Genomic DNA, 18302 nt, shown 5'->3' on the forward strand with positions numbered 1-18302 from the left:
AGGATCATCAATGTCATTAGGATTCATCTGGAGGCCATGAATGTCTGGACTAAATTTCACAGCTGTCCAGTTAATAGCTGTCAGGATATTTTAGTCTGGTCCAATGCGCTGGACCGACTAACAGACAGCAGGGCCCTACACTTACATTTAAGCTTTGTAGGTACTAGTGCCTAGAAATTAAAATGTTTAGGGTCACAGATAAATATTAATGGGCACAGATGTTTTCTTTTTAAGAAATAACATAAATCTATGGATTATTTTTAGGCTTTTGAAATTAGGGTTGAGGTTTGATAGCATTTTATACAATCTGAATCTGTTTATTTAATCGGAACCCTTTCAAACCTCTTATTGAACCTACTATGTTCAGTGTTCATTCATTTCAATTTTGAAATGTACTAAAGTTATAAATAACTAAAACTCAAAAGATCCGGAGGCATTGAATACCAGTACTATTTGCATTTGGTTGCTTTCAATAAAAAAATATTGGTAGTGGCCTTCAAAACTTGAAATATGGTACTTTATCGCTAGTCTTATCAGGTTCTTTTTCATTCATTGATGTGTGGTCTGGCTCCTGAAACTCTGCTAATTAGCTCCACATAAAGTCAATAGTATCTCCCTGTAAACAAATCTAACATTGCTGAGATCAAAACACTAAGTGAAGTTAAAAAATAATGTATAACACTGACATAAGGACGTATTCAGATCTTTATGTAAAATGGCCCACAAGTCCTGTATTGAAAATGTCACTTTAGCAAAAGTTACATTTTTTTTGTCACAAGACCAAACTATTGAGCAAACACAATAATAACACATTTTTCTTTATTATTTATTGTAAGAAGGGGGAGGTAGGGGACAAGACAGAAGCACGTACAAATACTTTGATAATAAAAGACAAAACATTATGGTTAAATTCTGTACTCATACCAAAAGTAAAAAGGCAACTTATATCTAAGACACATTCACGGGGTGTAATATAGGACTACATGCAAAGATTAATTTAAATGTTTAAAGGTCTTGTATATAAAAAATAATACTATAGGGAGCCAGAATGATTTAATGCTGTTTAAAGGAGCATTTAAGACTGATTAAACAAATATATAGCCCTTTAAAAAAAAGAAATCATTGGGACACTTATTTTAAAACATGGATTAAAATCTACAACAACAAAAAAAATAAAAGTTTCCACTGGTGATCTGCTGACAAACCTCACATTAGTCTAAACAACACATGTCCAGGAAACTGCCTGTAGTGTCAGAAATGTGCAGAAATGTGCACGCATGCATTTCGTCTCTACACAGGAAAGTGCCAATGGCTGGAAATAAAACCAAAAGTAGAAAAGAAATTCTTAACCATGTTCTTAAGTAGCTAGGTTAGGTTTTGGTTGCTGTGTTAGTTGCAGTACTTCCCCTCCTTTCTTTTCCAAAGGCACTAAAACTTATCTAGCAAGGACTTGTTTTGATAACAGTGTGATCCAGACAGCACCTCCTTTAGTCCTTTAACTTTGCCCTGAACTTGATACAAACATTGAAATGTAGTAAGATCAGAGATGTAAACATATTAGACAAGGACCAAACTCAGGAGGGGGGTGTTTGGCAGCATGGAGTGATGAACAGTCCCCCCCGGACTGATGGTAACTGTTTGGTAAAGATTAATGTTTGGTAATCCCAAATTAATCAAAATGGACAGCTTACACTTATTTTTTCCCTTGATGTTTTTCCCTTTCACTCCAGGTCTTTCCCTCAAACTGTACGGTGTGGACTGGAACTAAATCCAGAACAAGGAACCGGCCTTGTCTACACACATTAACTAAACAGGAACGACACCTGTCTACTGATGTACTAACAAATCAATTGAATCAGAGCCGTTGCAAACCATCAGAGTCACAGGGTCAGAATAAGTTGCAAAGCATCAATGACTTTCACATTCTCAAAGACAAAAGGGCCAGTTAGTGATAATTATGAAAGACTGAGTCGCTGCCTGCAGCGTCACCTAATCAGGCACTGCACGGAGTTAACGTGCGCCTGGAACAGGGGTCAAAGGACAGAATAAAAGGCGTAACATGCTAAGACAAACAAGCCCAAAACTAAATGAATATATGGCTGTTACAGAATAGTTATAGATATGTTTCTATTGCATTTTTCAAAGACTTTTTGGCTCTGTCTCCTCTATTGAACAGACTAGCAGACACCCACTAAACAAATAATAATTCTCCATCTCTAGACAACAAACACACGCCTGCCTTAAGTGACAAAAAGGTGCAACGTCTGCATTTAACTTTGGGTCTATGTGTAATGGTGGAGTAAGTCTGTCACACACACACGTCAATCTCTTTTGAAGACCAAGGTGCAATTACAACATTTTCACACATTCGGTAAAGCAGTTCTACTCTTAAAAACTACTGTGGTTGGTTGAGACTAACATAAAATCAAATACTGCGACAATACAAAGGAAACTACTTTATCCGGCCTGTTGTCTCCTGGAGCTATCATCAGTGCACAGCTAAGACCCAGATCTTTAAAAAGAGCATTACAAATGGGCCAAAACCTGAAAAACGGTTCTAATCACAAATCTGAGGCTAATTTCAGCCCACGGTTCTCATTAAAATCTTTTTAGATACAACTAGGTAAACTACATTTCTAGTCATGTGTAGATCTGTTTGAGTTTAGGTAAAAGTAATTCTCCATCTTGCCAGCAGATGGCATCAAGAGACGGGCTCCAGTTTGTTCGGTGTACAAAAAAAAGCTCAGAGTTTTGAAATGAGAATATGAGAATATTCAGTCAAGTTACACGTGATATTTACTTCAAGGCTCGAGTTGGCGTCTTCAGTCTGAAAAGTGACCGTTAACCAACCTGAGTTTTAAACAGACTGCTGTCACACAAAAAGGATGATATGAATGTGTCACAACAGCCACCATAATCATCAGATTTAATACGAATTGTCTTTTAACCATATAAGTAATTTGTGGTTTAAGAAAAATATTGCTCAGTTAATCCTCAAGAAATGTTTCTGACAGCGGGATAACGGATAATGACATTTTGTGTCCATCTTAGATTCTTTTACCTTTGGGTAGAACAGGTCGATATTCTGGTCTGGACTTTGAAATGTGACCGTCTTCTCCAAAACTCCAGATGACAAAAAGTCTGCGATGATGATGCTGGACCTGAAGGTGAAAATGAATATTCTGCAGACCATCCCTGGGCTTCACTTTCCTTCCTCTTTACTAACTCTACTTGCTCTCTCCTCCTCTCCGTCAGTCTCCTCCTTGGCTCTCTTGCTCTCTTTATATATACACACATTAGTGTGGCAACGGAACGAGGATCTCGACGTAGTTGAGAGGGAAGAATCCCGACTGGCCTTTTAGCATGCCCTCGTACCAGTTCTCGTCGATCTGATTGGTCAGGGTGATGATGTCGCCCTCGTGGAAGCCCAGCTCTCCCTCGTTCTCTGGCTCAAAGTCGTACAGCGCCTTACAGCTTGGCTGGTCTGGGGCTGACAAAACACAAGCAAGGAGAGAACGAGTGAGGAAGACAAGGAAAACTCAGAGTCCAGGATGCTGTCAGGCACAATGCAACAGCAGAGACAGTTTCAGGAAAAGGTTGTCACACAGCACACCTTAAACATGTAATCTACTGCACACTGTACTTCATACACACAGTTTATATATGTTAGTGTAACATTAGCATGTGGTGCAGTCACATCAACTTCAACACCGCATTGCAAACTAGCTCAAGAGCGCTGTCAAGTTGAATCTTATCAAATACCACAACATCCTATGACACCAGGTTTCAGTATGAAAGTCCTCCGCCATCTATCCCTGCCTCTGTGACCTCACGTAGATCAGCAGAGCAGAGTGGGGCTCCACACACAGACAAACTAGGCTTTTTTGTCTCCAAACAATTTTCTCATTGTATCTAGTTCACCCCACAGACTGCAGGGCAGGCTGGAGATGGGGAAAGCTCTGTTCACTCATTCTCTGTGTTTTACTCTATACTGTATCAATTTACAAGGGGCAGAAAAAAATACTGTCAACACTTAGCTGGATAGAACCAACACTAAGGCAACTTAATGACAATTATAGCATTTAACTATAAGGTAGGTTATATTATAAGAAATTTGTGGCAAGTTCTCTCTTTAAAATAAGTCTTACAAGCGTTTTGATAAACTGACAAACGGATAAATACTGATAATTAGTTTACAAGCTATTATGACCCACTTTCCCATCACTGCTTGTGATACTGATTTAGTTTCTTAGAAGAGAATTGTTAATTCTTGGTAATGTCTTTTTCCTTAACCTGTTATGATAGCAAGGTCAAAACATAGATCAATAAATGAACATGAGCATATGTTGACAGTTGACTATAAACTCCATATTGTAAACCTGCAATGACAACACTTTTTTGGCCACTAAGGTCCAGTGGAAAACAACATTGACATATTATCAGTTTGATAGATATGATAAACATAAGCAACATTAGCAATAAGCGGTGGGAATCAACAGAGGCCCCACGATACGATATTATCACGATATTTATGTTGCGATTCCATTTTATTGCGATTTTAAATATATTGAGATATATTGCAATTTATTACCTTTTTCCAACTTCCAATTAGGTCCCTAAAGTCAAACTTTGTCAACATCTGTTTATCTAAAAAGATACATTTCTCTGTTTGTTCATATCACTTTTTCAGTCCTCTATATGGTCCTGTTAAGTTTTTTAGTGGACTGAAAAAGCAATAGATTTTATTATTCTAGTACCAAAAAGTTAAAACTCCCATCTGCTATTTATATAACAAAATATCGATACTTGGCATCCGTGTATCGATACAGTAATGCCATGGCAAATATCACGATACTATGCTGGATCGATTTTTTCCCTCACCCCTAGTTATCATTCATCTAGATTTGTGTTTCCGGCCCCCTGATGAATGTTGACGCCTACATTCGCTCTCTTTTTGATCTCCACCAAAGTCCTGAGGGAAATATCTGTAGCTATCGTAGCTGCTAAACACTCAGTTATGTTTACCAACTGGTCTCTAACTGAGTCTGTCTGCTGTCTGGTGCTGAGCAGGTGGTGTAGCTAAATAATGAGCTGAAACTGGCTATAAAGCTCCATATAGCAGACGGCAGCTACAAATTCAGGTGATGATTCACTGTAGGGTCATCATTACTCCTTTCACATTGTTATAACATTTGATACATTATTATAACTATATCATAGCATAAGTACAGTCATTTCAAGAAAAAGCAGTTTCTCTTCATTGTGAATATGTGCTAAATGCAGCAAGCTGCTCCGAAGTCAAATCAGTTCTACTCAGTGTGGTCCAACTCTTGGTCACAATTGATTGGGTTCATAATTATCAGTTTACACATGGACAAACAAAAACACAGATAATGTTCTGCCCACTATGCAATATGGTGGTGGGTAGGGCTGGGCAATAAAACAATAATGATAATTATCACAATATAATTTTCCTCAATAACAATTTAATAAATGTTCAAGATATTGTCAATAAATATTTGCTTAAATTTATTTGAATCACAAACAAATTAGCACTTAATTTTTCTATTAAAATATTTCTTTTGTTGGGGAAAAGGGACTGAAAAAAGATTTACTAATCACATTTGTTAAAAAAAGATTTTATCATAATAGTTTTAAATCCTCAGATTTGTTAAGTCTTCCACTGTTTGGCACCAAGTGTTTGTCACATTCTGACCATAAAGAAAAGTTTAACCACACAATTAACCATCTGGTTTCTTCAAAATTCACTCAGGAGCAAAAATCACATCTATAGACTTGAAATAATGATTTGACATTTCTCGTGATAATTATCGATATCAAATGATATGAAATGTTTTTATCGTGATAACATTTTTAGCCCAGCCCTAGTGGTGGGACATAAAAAAACCCAAACGCAGAAATATGGTTAGAACAAATAGTAGTTAAAAATTGGGTCATAAAAACTAAATGTGCTTCATTTTACCCAAATTGAGGCTTTGTGTTGAGCTAAAAAGATAAATATCGCTTCTTTCCAACAGCTTACAGGTTAATGCTACTTCTGATATGAACTGAAATACAACTAACAATAATCATTAATAGCTAATTATAATTATAGCACCAGCTGCTTGTTTCCTGCATGTTAGTTAATACTCTTGCCATTGATCAAAGCATTGGCTTCAATGTAGTACTAAAAACAGCAGCGTATTTATAAATAGAGGATTATGTTAACAAATAAAGTCAACTGCAGGGCTGAGCCGGTGGTTGGATAGATGTTAAGAACATCAAGTAAGTCAGGATACAGTATCTAGATAACAGGATGTGAGTACAAAAACCCACATACGTGCTGTTAAACTAAACACGCACCATAAACCACCAATTATGTACCGAACCTGTGAGAAGCAACTTATTTTCTGCCTGTACACTTCACACCAGAAGCCGTGCAAGCACACGGCACCATTTCAACAGCACCAACATTTAGGCGGAAAAAATGGCCCACGCTGTCTGTGACTCACACAATCCTGGTTTCCGAAAGGGCAATCTGGCCAAGTGAAAAGTTGGCTCTGATGATGTCACAGGGAAGAGGAACAAGGTCAGTTGGACAAAGGCGAGTCAGATAAGAAGAAGAACAAGAAGAAGAGCAATTATTCAGAAAGAAATCAGTTTAGGTTGATTATGTAAAGGTTGATTACACTTACACTTGGTGCTTACTTGCGTAATGCTAAACTTTACACAGAATCGTGCAGTTACTTATACTATATACACCTATCTTACTAACTCTTATTATTTGTTTTAACCATTTACTCTTCATGCGTCATTATGAGTAAAAGAGAACCACTATTTTCTCTTATTTTATTTCACTTTGTTTGGCTGATGTTGTGAACTGTCCATAATGTGATGTTTAAATGTGTTGTCTTGTCTGTCTTTTGTGTGGAGTCCAGGAAGATTAGTTGTTACTACAGTAATAACTAGTGAGGATCTTAAATAAAAGTTTAAAAAACAGGGCAGTGCAGGACCAACTCTCACTCACACCCCTCCAAAAAAAAGACGTCCATTACTCTCATGGTTAACAACAAACATTCAGTATATGCCACCATTTAGAAAAAACTCAATCTTACTACAGAAAAAACAACAACACTCAATTTATTTAAAATATTTCTGCTCAGTGGTGCTGATTGGTTGCAGGTCTTGAGCAATCACGTTGGCAATGCGGAGAGTTTTTTCTGTCAGATTTTTTAAACAGTGCGTCCAGTGCAGGCATGCTACTATGGCTAAGTCTTCTGTGTGTGTAGAAACAGCTGGTTGTTTTGCTGTTGTTGGAACTCTGGTATGGCAGCTCTCTTTTCCACATATTTCTGCCCTTTACTGTGGCTTTGAGAGTAACGTAATGTTAAGGATAAATACAAAATAATGGCAGAGAGGGTTTCTTTTTTTCTTTGTTTTGTCAAGACATCGTCTATTCCCTGGTGTAAACAGTAGTGTCAGCCACTTCATCAATCATGGTTAGTTCAAATGTTTTACATTCAAGTGTTTGTTGTAAAATTACAAAATACTGATGTCGGTCCCAACAAATGAATTTTAAAAATGTATGTATCAGCTGTTTCTTACGAGAGTTCCTTGAAGGTGGGAGGGCCATTGAGGATGAGTAGCCGCCATTTGAATGGTTGTCGTCTCCAAAGTCAAAGATAGGTTTGGGTTTAGGTGTGTATTCACGTCTTGGTCGAGCCTGAGCCTCATTCATCCTATTCAAAAAAAAAAATAGAAGTAAGTTTTACATTTCCAAACCTCCACAGTAAATACAGAATGATAATGTATTGTGTGTGTGTTTCATTTACTGCACCTGTCTCGGAGTTTGTCAGAAAGCTCCTCCAGCACCTGCACAGCCTGTCTGTGGTACTGCAGCTGGGATTCCACCAGGGAGGAGAGCTGGCTCACCTGCTCTATCTGCACGCACACACACACACACACACACACACACACACACACACACACAAAATAATCACTGTCACTTTGCTTAAATTGCTGTATTTGTTAACAGTTCTGAATAATAAATAACACAGTTAACATTTATCACACAGCGGGGATTAAACCTAGGTCTCTCACACCAAAGGCATTTGTCTTATCCACTGCCCCATCACCACCCCAACGCCCAGACCAAAGACCCAGTAACAGCGTGCAGGCTGTACTGCAGATACAATAATTAATATATTTGTAGCATTCAACCTTCTCTCAAGCTACTAAGCAGATCTACTATTAAACTACTATATCCAAGGTCAAAAATGATCTTTTACGCTTAAATTTACCTGTATTTAAATAGTCATAGGGAATGACATAAGAGAGGCTGGCACTAGAGGAATAACAGGAAATATGGAACAGACACGTCCCCGAGGTAGCACTGGCCATGTTCACACTCTCAGCCAGTCCTCGATTAAAACTAACCCCTCAACTGCTGTGCTGTTGTATAACAAAAAAATACAAATCAATTTACTCCTACACACACTCACATATAGGCTCTTTAGGCTGTTTAGTTGTCCCATGCCTCTTCACCCACAGGTGTACACACCTGCAGTTATGTACAGGGCAAACGGCAAAAAATTCTTAAACCCAAATAGTGATTACATGGTATAACTGGTCACCTGCGTCTCTTTAAGGAGATGTTTATCTCCAGTGTTATTGGACTACTGTGCTGAACAGGTGTGTTTTGTCACTCTTTACAGGTGTAACAATGTTTGTCCTGTGGGCGTGTGTACTGGTCAGCAGCCTTTCAATACAAAAGTCAAACTGATGAAATGTTTCATATATTACAGTGTAATTACCTTAGAATTGTAATTTTAGATTGTATATTTGAGGCATGTAAATGTTTGTTCTTCACTGTAGTATGACTAGCTTTCACCCATCAGAAGCTATGTTTATAGCTGTGGAAAGGGATAACAGAAGAACCCCTGATCAAGCTTATACTATACAGTGAACGGTCATAAATCAGTCCTCACATCGGTCTCCAGCAGGTTGTACATGCTTGTCTCGGCCACTTCCTTTGACTCATGAAACTTCTCCAGGGCCTGTCGAACCTCCTCATCAGGGATCTTGCCCTGACGCTTTTTCTTGTAATCGTAGTCCAGGCGACGGCCTTCAAGCTTCTTCAGGTGGTGCTGAAGTGGTAAGAGCCATGGTTAGTTTAGGAGTGGGCACAGAGGTGGTCACTTTTCTTGCATTAAATTAAATTTGACTTGTTTAATGATGATTGGCTGGTTTGACTGGTATCTTCTAGTGTTGCACCATGGGAGAGATTAACCAATGAACTGAGATACAGTTATTCTCCTCTCATTAAACAGCATGTCAGTGTACCTGTATCTCTCTGAGGTCTTTGTCACAGAGCCCTTGCAATGGATCAATGAAGTTCTGTTTGACATCGATATCTAGGGAGTCTTTGACTTCCGCCAATCTCTTCATGGCCTCTCCAACATCTACTAGCGCTCCGCCTTAACCACACAGACAGAGATAAATAGCTCAGTGACATTAGTATACAGTATAGAACCGGAGTTATAGCACCACGAGACCACATTGATTGATTGATTTTTATTTAGAAGGGACCATGTGCAATTAATAACATAAATGTAAACATTTGATGCATTACACCAGAGTTAGCCTTAGGCTAATTTACATCTGCAGTCCCCACACCACATATAAAGAAACAGATAATATCTAAGAAAACCACACACAGACACAAATAGACAGAAATACAATATTTAAAACAGTCAAAAAGCATTTCATAAACCTGTAAATAGTTTCGTACAGTCTGCCAGTCAGTATTTTAAGTATACCATGCATACACAAGCACAACCATGCACATTCAATAACCCAAAATAACTAATCTAAAACCACAAAACACACACACACACACACACACACAAACACGCTCACGCGCGCATCTTACCAAAGTTAGTCTCCTCTCCGAGTTCCCGTCCAAACTTTCCCATACACTCCCCTAGCAGCCCCTCGGCCTGAGGGTAGCCTGGGTTCTTCACCTGACCACGGATCTTAGACATGGTGTTCAACATGGACAGTTTGGCCCGTGATGCTGTGGAAGGGCGTTGAAACTAATTTCATCAAAGAGCTCAAGCCGTATAAATGAAACACATGAAGGAAGGCTTTCTTCTCACCTGGGTTGGGCTGGAGGTACTCTGACGTTTTGGAGATTACCTCCACTACTGCTTTACTCGTCACATCTACTTTCTACATAACACACCAAGCAGACAGACATCACATGTGTACAGCAGAGCTACCATGAGCACAGAACTAAAATTCAACAGTGACAAAGGAGGTATGATGTTAAACCTTTGTTAACCATTGTTTGAACTCGCTCGTTCAAAGGTTCGTGCACATAGTTAAAGTATTTTAAAAATACAATAAGTTATTGTCACTCCCATTACATTTGGGTACAGTACATGTATATTACCTCTTTATATTGGGATTTATTCATATTGTTGAAAACTATGGCTGCAACTAAGGTTGGGCCGATGGCTGACAGACATCACAATGTTGAGCCGGCATCGTGATTGATTGTACCCCCCCCAAACTAAATATCTTTCACATTATACTGCCCCATGAAAGCAGGTTTTGATCCCCACGGACATTAATATTATTATCATTTTTAAATATACCTGCTTTGCACCTTTTTATTAATCAGCTATTCTGCTGATTATTTTCTGGATTAATAGATTGAACGATTGGTCAATAACATGTCAGAAAATAGTGAAACAAGTTTTCCCAGAGCCCAATGTGACACCTACAAAGAGCTTGTTTTGCCTGCCCAACAGCCCAAAACCCAAAGATATTCAAATTACTATCACATTATAACAATTTTGGCATTGGTGCTTAAAAAAATAACTTTAAAATTACCAAGCAATTCAAATTCAATTATCAAAATGTTCCTTATCGATTCAGCTAAACGATTAACCGACTGATTGTTTTGGCTCTAAGGTAAATCTTTCACTACGCGACCTAATGGCAGTGAGTTTTTGATGTCATCCATACAGCCTTTAGAGGTTTCATAAACTTCGAGGTCAGAACATTTTCTAAACCAACAGAGCATGATGTAATGCTTGAAATGAGGTGTAAACATCAGCAACGGAAACCGAAGAAACAGCAATATGTTTGTGTACTGTGTGTAAAACCAACCAGGCCTGAAGCCAAACATGTTGCTCTTTTAAGGCCACAGGGAGATGCCTCTCTTACCCGTTCCAGGTCTCTGAAGTCATCATCTAGTTTAGTTCCTTCAGCACCTCCGACTTTCTCACTCACCATCTAGAGGGAGAGAGAGACAGAAAGAGAGGAGGAGAGAGGAGAAAGGGGGGAAGAAAGACAGAAAGAGGAGAATGAATTAATGCAGCTCATAAGGTTTTGATTTGAGTGGGGAACAAGCCCAAGCTCATCTCTAATTTACACATTCACACGCCTGCTGTGTAGAAAATGCAATGGCAAACATTTCTTTTAAAAAAGAGCATGTGTGGAGCACAGCGTGTTTAGAATAACACACAGAGGTGAAGCAGAACCCTAGAAATCACAAAAAGAACAACAGCAAATAGTGTTAAGCAACCACCTTTGTTTACACATGAAAAAATGTAAAAATGCTGGATCAGCTAACCCCATTACTTTTACCTTAATGAAGACAATATGTTACAACTTGAGTAGACTATAACATGTTGACTGAACGCATATGTCTTCCCAAGTCCAATCTCTCAGCATGTTTTTAGGCCACATACAAAAGTCTAAGAAATGGAAAACAGTCCCCTTTCCTGTGCATGTACAGTACAAGTATTTTTATCAAGGGTCAGTCCCAGAGAACTGACTTTGGAGTGAGTCTGCACTGCTGTGACTTCTAGATTCTTAAAACCTTGACTGCTGTGTGCCGATGAGCTACATGGTTCCCTATCTGAGTTTCTCCAAGTGGAATGGGCAGACAAAACAACTCCCATGACCACCAGTAAGATAATGAACATGGCACGCAACAGCAGTGTTTGGTTGCAGACTAGAGCTGTTCTGCAAAGACAAACGTGAACCACAAGGCCTGCTTTGTGTTTCTGCCACGATTCCAGTTAAAATGTTTCACAATCTTTTGTACTGTAGTAATAAAACTTGTGTCACACCAGGCAGGAATGAATCTGCCTTGCTCTAGCGTGCGTTTAAGTTTTGAAGGAAGTTGTAACAGCCCCTGTTGTTAATCTTTAATTATTTTGCTGTACTCTATTAACAGAGGGAGCATTTTACACCGTCTGGACAGTTAATGAAACACTGCAAGAGAGGCCTGGAAACAGGGAAACAACATTTAGGATTGCATTTGTACGATTTGAATTGTATTCTTCTATAGTAGATGTTCCTGAAGACTTTGAGGTAATGTTATTACTTTCCTAAAATAATAATATGCGTGTAAAAAATACAACTGATCTTTTTCACTGCTTTAGACAACTATATATTTGTAGGACCTGGCCCATACTATAGAGGCATATATAATTTAACGCAACACTCCTGACACCTTTACAGATTGACCACAACGTCCTTTCAGGTGGTGTACCACTCTCTGCTTGTTTGGACATATTCAATTGAGTCATTTTCTACATGAATCAAAATACTGTTGGAACTGTTTCGTGATTACTGGAATTACCAAGACATTTCTGGGTCTGAGGGAACTTCTTATTTAAAGAATATTATGATGAGTGAGTAATACAGTTCAATGTGACATCAGAGCTTTAACTATGCAGGATTAAAAATTAAAGTAGTGGTAGGTAACGTTGGATAAACTAGCCAGACACAGCTAGATTTTGAAAGTATCCAAAAAAATTAACAAAAAACCCCTCCCTTCAGGCCTCCTGCCAAAGCTACTCCCCCAAACACATCTCCATGCGCAGTGACTACACGGGCAGAGTGCACGTAGGTAGGCCAGCCAATCATTACATTCAGTCCGAATGAAATGATTGGGACTGTTCTTGTTACAGTCCTGCGACAGCCACAGATACTGGACTGTCAGAGCATTTCATTTGTTTAGCGCTAACGTGATGTAAAAATTATTTCAACAAAGCTTCCAAGTTATACTGCTGAATCTCTGCAGTATGCAGAAAACACAGGACAGGGGGCCTTGGGGGATTCAGGTCACAAATAAAGATACAGCCTCAACTCTCAGCCTACTCAGCATTTGGTGCTCTACCTTGGAGGAAAGATTGCAGTCTGCAGTACTAAATCTTTGCTATCTTATTTTTATCTCTGCACCCTCGTCTGCCTTACAAGAATGACAACTTTTTGGACAGGCAAGAAGAATTTAATTCAAATCAATATTTTTGTCACTAAACTTGAGATGTTGGTCTTAAGTGAATTGTTTGAATAATTTGTCAGCCACTGAGTACTGTTGCAGTTCTTATGTCAGTGTAACATCACTGTTTACATGCACACAAGCTCAAAGTAATGGAGCTCAAAAACATCCACAAAAAGGTTATCATCGGGAAGTTTTGGTATAAACACGCACAGGACTACAAAAAGGGATCAGTCTAGGTATCCTTTTTATCATAATGACTGGGTGTTTAAGCTACTGGTATTTTGTTAAATGTTGGTGCATTATAACAATGCCTAGCTTAAGATCTTGTTTGGCTTCAGATGACTTGACGATTGTGGGGCCCAGAAAGCTGACTTATACAGAGGCCAAAATGCCAAACATGTAGAAAGAGGTAAAGTGGCAGCCTAATGTAGATTCATATGGTTTCTTAACGTAGCATGGGGTGGTTATGGCGCAATGGATAAGATGCCTGTGCGAGACCTGGGTTCAATCCCCCACTGTGACCCATCCACGATTGTGTCCCTGAGCAAGACACTTTACCCCTCGTTGCTCCAGAGGCGTGTGAACTCGCTTTGGATAAAAGTGTCAGCTAAAATGTAATGTAAAATAAAAAACAGCAGCTGGTAAACATCACTTGGTGAGTTATTTCTCACACAACAAACCTGTCTATTTGCTGTAGCAACATGTTAAAGCCATCACATGTAATAAAAACATTTTAAGAGCAGAATTAAAAGAGAAAAAAGAAACGTTGTGTGGCTCAAAATATAAAAAGAGAGCTCTCCCACATTTGAAGAGGGATTTATGTTACTATAATCAGATATAAAAAGTGAAGGTGTGACAGCGATTTAGCAGTGTGATAGAGCATTCTCAATACACCAATAGAGTGTAGCGAGTGTTCAATCAGTATTTGACTCTTTTTAAAATCTCTTTTTTTATTCTTACTTGGATGCATCTTGGCATTTAAATAAGTGCGACTGTTTCCTGGTTGTTTCCAGTAAACAGTAAGCCTTAACTAACATTTTCGCCTTCATATGCACAGACCGAGTCAAGACCAAGACCAGTTCTCCACATTACATGACACACAATAAAATGTAGAACGAGATCATAGGTACTTCTCAAACTAATCTGAAAGATCCACATTCCTATTAAAACACCCAAATGCAGTCGAGTCCGAGACAAGACCAAGACCATCAAAAAGTGGTCTTAAAACCGGTCTCGCGTACTACAACTCGTTCCACCAAAGCAGCCCCCTGAGCTGTGTAACGCAGGACTGATTTTGTTCTGAATCTCTGGAAACTTTGATACTTACAAAATATGTGTGTTATGAAGAGGTTTATGCACTGGCTGGCAATGTTCTGTAAATTACTTCTTCCAATGAATTATATATTTGATGCTTCTTCTAGTTAATGTTAAAAATTTAAGAAGAAAGATAAAAAAGATCCCACTTGATATCACAATTTATACTATGGCCACTCTTCTTGAAACGGTTTGGCTGGCAGGAATTATTTTAACTGAACATTATAACCAGACACCTCTGCAGTGGTCTTTGCTGTTGTATGTAGTACTCTTCGTACAGACAGCAACCGTGAGGTTTATATACAGAGCTTGGAGCCAGTTTTATTTATTTTTTTGAATTTGAAAAAATAGAATATAACAGTGATTATTTTGACTGATATTGCATTTGCAGTAAGATTTGCAATATTGGAGGGAATGATCATTTTTACATCATTATTCTCATTTTCATTGAAAAACACTGATTATGGTGTGATATCTGCCAGGGTCTGTACCAAACAAAAATGCTTTCTTTAGTGTCTAGAATATGATATGTAGGCCAGGACATCTCTGCCGCACAACAATTATTAATTAAAATGGTATTTTGACCTACATTTTGCCTTTAACAAATATTGCACCTCCTGCAATTTGAAAAAACCCACTAGGCCATACTTGGATTTCAATAAGATTTCAATTAATTGTTCACCCCTACAGTGTAACCAATAAAGATTTGTTAAATATAAACATAATTTCTTCTATGTCTGACATTTGCTTTCCATTTAAGCATAACTGTATTAATCTTCAGTTGTAAATTGAAGCATTTGAAACCAGAAGACATTTGACTACATCAGTGCATAAATTCACTTGATAAACTGCACAAATAATCTTAAAAAGCCTACTGGATACTGTCTAAATCTGTCATCTCCATTTAAGGCTAACCCACTGTCACACATAAAATGCGCATGAGTGTGATTTATTTGTGCTCCAAATGAGTCTGACATTTCAGGTTTTACCATTTGCTTTAAGAGTAATTCTCCGAAAACCAAATAACAAGGGAAGAGAGACAGTAAAAGCTAGTAAAACACAAGGACGTGTTAGCTACAGGGTACATATATCACTTCCACAGCAGACTTCCTGCATGCCTCCAGTGTAGAAAATCTGAGCTATGTCTAGTGTTATTGACTCTCATGGAGTTTTGGCAAGACAAGCAGCTGCATTGCAGTGAAATAATGGGAAAGCACTCTTTCTCCACCTCCTTCTCTGCATCATCCCCTGGGTCTCATACACTAATCCCCTTACTCAAACACCTTTACTCCTCATTTTCATTACACTCAGTACCAACAGTCCTAACATGACAGCTTCTGAATTGTATTATTTTTCCTCACAGCCAAACCAACAGGGATCTGAGTCCGTTCCTGTCAGGAAGCTGGGGTAGAAACCAAATGTCTTTCCTGCTTACATCAGCAGCGGTAAAAAGAAAAAAAGGGACGCAAAAAAATCTTTCGTACCATCCCCGCCCATGACTGGGCGAGCTGGCCAAAATTAAAACCATTCACACCAAGGTTCAGACATCTAAAGACAGCATGAGTTAATAAGTCCATGGCCGGTAGTGGCATTTCTAACGCAGTAACATTCTACGTTTGTCCCATCAACTGCCCTAAATACTGATCCGGCTTGCTGAACAAAAGACTAACAAAAACACAGCTGGGAAAAAAGTAACTGGGTCTTCACTCCAAATAAGCACAAAAAACGTGATGTTACACAGTCTCACACATGAAAATGGTCTTCCAGTAAATATTAAAAACTAAAATGTGTCGATAGTTGTTTTATATTGCATTACTTTTTGGTGTAAGTTAGTGTTTAAAAACTCTAAAGAGCTCTGATTCACCCGGAGAGCCCCTGAGGCAAACACAGCTAGTTAATGTTTACCACAGGATGTATACTCACTGAAACTGGCTCACTGCTGGATATGTTAACTTAGAAAACAAAACAAAATGTAAAATAACGTTACCTATACACCGTTAACAACACAGTAATGCTAGTTAGCATTGGCTAAAGTTCGTTAAAGCTATTTCAACTAACGTTAACGTCCGAAAGGTGCTTATTAACTTTGCCGCTAAGTTAGCTGTAAAAAGAAGATAAGAGTGCCAACTAAAAATAACAAATGACATTTTACACACTGACACAAATCGTTTCTAGCGTCCTGCTGTCACCACACAGCGAGCAAACCGCTGCATTAACACAGCGTTATTAACATTACCACAGTATAACCGCTAGCTAAAAATGCTAAGCGGGGCTAGCTGCTAACGATACATTACAGTTGTTGGCTAAAAAGAAAAGTTTTGCAAACCTGGCTGGCTTTGTAAAACTGTTTCTTCAAGCCCGCTACAGACATCTTGAACCCCGACTGTCTTCAACTTCCAACGGAGGTGTTCAGAGTCGACGATATAACTTAAGTTAGCGATATAGTTTGTAAGAAAAGGGGCCAGTGCAAAAATGTTTAGGAGGAATCATAGGACCGCACAGCCGTCACTCCACGTCGAGACACGCCAACTGACCACGTCCACGTCGAGGGTGACTCTTCCCCACTGTCACAGCAGATAACGCAGAGAAATGTGCTAAAAAAAATCCACCAAAACCAACAATATTGTCTCCTGACCTGAAAACACAAAGAATCGAGGGCACGCTTGTTCGCTTTACAGAGCACCAAATCTCACCAGGGAACTTTGAAGAAATCAGTTTCCCGAGACGCTGATAAAGTCTTACTTTAGTGCACACTGCCCCCTGCTGGATGTGGCAGGCGCACATCCGTCTGTCTGCTGCAGGATTTACAGGCCAGATAGATGTTCCCGCTCTCAGATAACTACTTCTGTTTCAGTAAACTGTGGACAGCCCGTAGGTGGGTTTTAATGTCCACATCCAGTAAATATGTATTTAGCATAATATAATAGCAGTTCTACTAAATTAAAATACACAACTATAATATCAAGAATTGGGGAAGGCCTTTATGATAATCCTACTGTCCTAATATAAAGTATCATCTCTTTCTCCTGTAGAGGAGTAGACTACAACATCAGATGGAGGGAAAGAGAAAGTGCAGCAGCAGCATTACAGATGCCGGTCACTCAGTACCTTAATGGTATCTACCATCCAGGTAGTTTTCATATTTATGTGACGTATATGATGTTGTGTCATGAAGGCTCTGAGATAAACATATTTGAGATTCCTGCCACCTTCCCGGTACAACAGATGATTAAATTTCATCTGTGGTGCTCAAAATAGTCAAAAGAAAATCATCAGCAACATTTCTTTACCCAAACAATGTTCTGGTTACTCTGGATTTTCCATCTAGCTGTGAACAGGTTTGTTTTGGCACTTCTTTCTATTAAAGAGTGAAACAGTACAACACAGCAAGTTACAGGAATTGTAGTGGAATTGCAGCATGCAGATGTTTCAGAGGTGGATTAATACTTAAACACTGAAACTACCTACATGACTTGATACCATGGATGACATGATGAAAATATCTTACCAGTGATGAAAACACACCCAAGCACCCAGTTTGGTTTCTATTATGCACCATGTGGTGGTAACAATGCACTACATGTTCCCAGTACAGACTATCCTTACACCTGCTTTTATGTAGATGATCTGGAATGACAAAAACAGGTAGACAAAGTGCCAAAATATAGTGCAATACAAGATGGTC

General features: G+C 38.8%; 2 protein-coding genes across 3 annotated transcripts in view; both read right to left on the minus strand.

Annotated features, from left to right (window-relative positions):
• The window catches only part of lpxn (leupaxin), a 665334-nt gene that overhangs the window by 575055 nt on the left and 71977 nt on the right, over positions 1–18302 (minus strand). The window lies entirely within an intron of this gene.
• Positions 813–17330, minus strand: sh3gl1b (SH3-domain GRB2-like 1b). 2 transcript variants are annotated; one of them, XM_046049103.1, is made up of 9 exons: positions 17311–17330; positions 11233–11301; positions 10158–10230; positions 9932–10075; positions 9343–9476; positions 8988–9146; positions 7838–7941; positions 7606–7739; positions 813–3490 (listed from the first exon to the last, which is right to left on the minus strand). In XM_046049103.1, the coding sequence occupies exons 2-9, from the start codon at positions 11299–11301 to the stop codon at positions 3297–3299; spliced, it is 1011 nt and encodes a 336-aa protein (XP_045905059.1). In that variant the 5' UTR covers positions 17311–17330; the 3' UTR covers positions 813–3296. The 2 variants fall into 2 exon arrangements, with proteins under 2 accessions (XP_045905059.1, XP_045905058.1); XM_046049102.1 differs by lacking the exon at positions 17311–17330 and adding an exon at positions 16944–17303.

The sequence above is a fragment of the Micropterus dolomieu genome, linkage group LG05 (assembly GCF_021292245.1).
Source record: "Micropterus dolomieu isolate WLL.071019.BEF.003 ecotype Adirondacks linkage group LG05, ASM2129224v1, whole genome shotgun sequence".
Classification (NCBI taxonomy): domain Eukaryota; kingdom Metazoa; phylum Chordata; class Actinopteri; order Centrarchiformes; family Centrarchidae; genus Micropterus; species Micropterus dolomieu.

Bases quoted from the DNA above. Each gene is read 5' to 3' on its own strand.
- sh3gl1b (XM_046049102.1), bottom strand. From the start codon at position 16,988: ATGTCTGTAGCGGGCTTGAAGAAACAGTTTTACAAAGCCAGCCAG. The intron at 10,076-10,157 runs GTGAGAAGAAAG...GCCCTTCCACAG, and splicing joins GTACCTCCAGCCCAACCCAG to CATCACGGGCCAAACTGTCC. The intron at 9,147-9,342 runs GTACACTGACAT...TTACCACTTCAG, and splicing joins AAGACCTCAGAGAGATACAG to CACCACCTGAAGAAGCTTGA.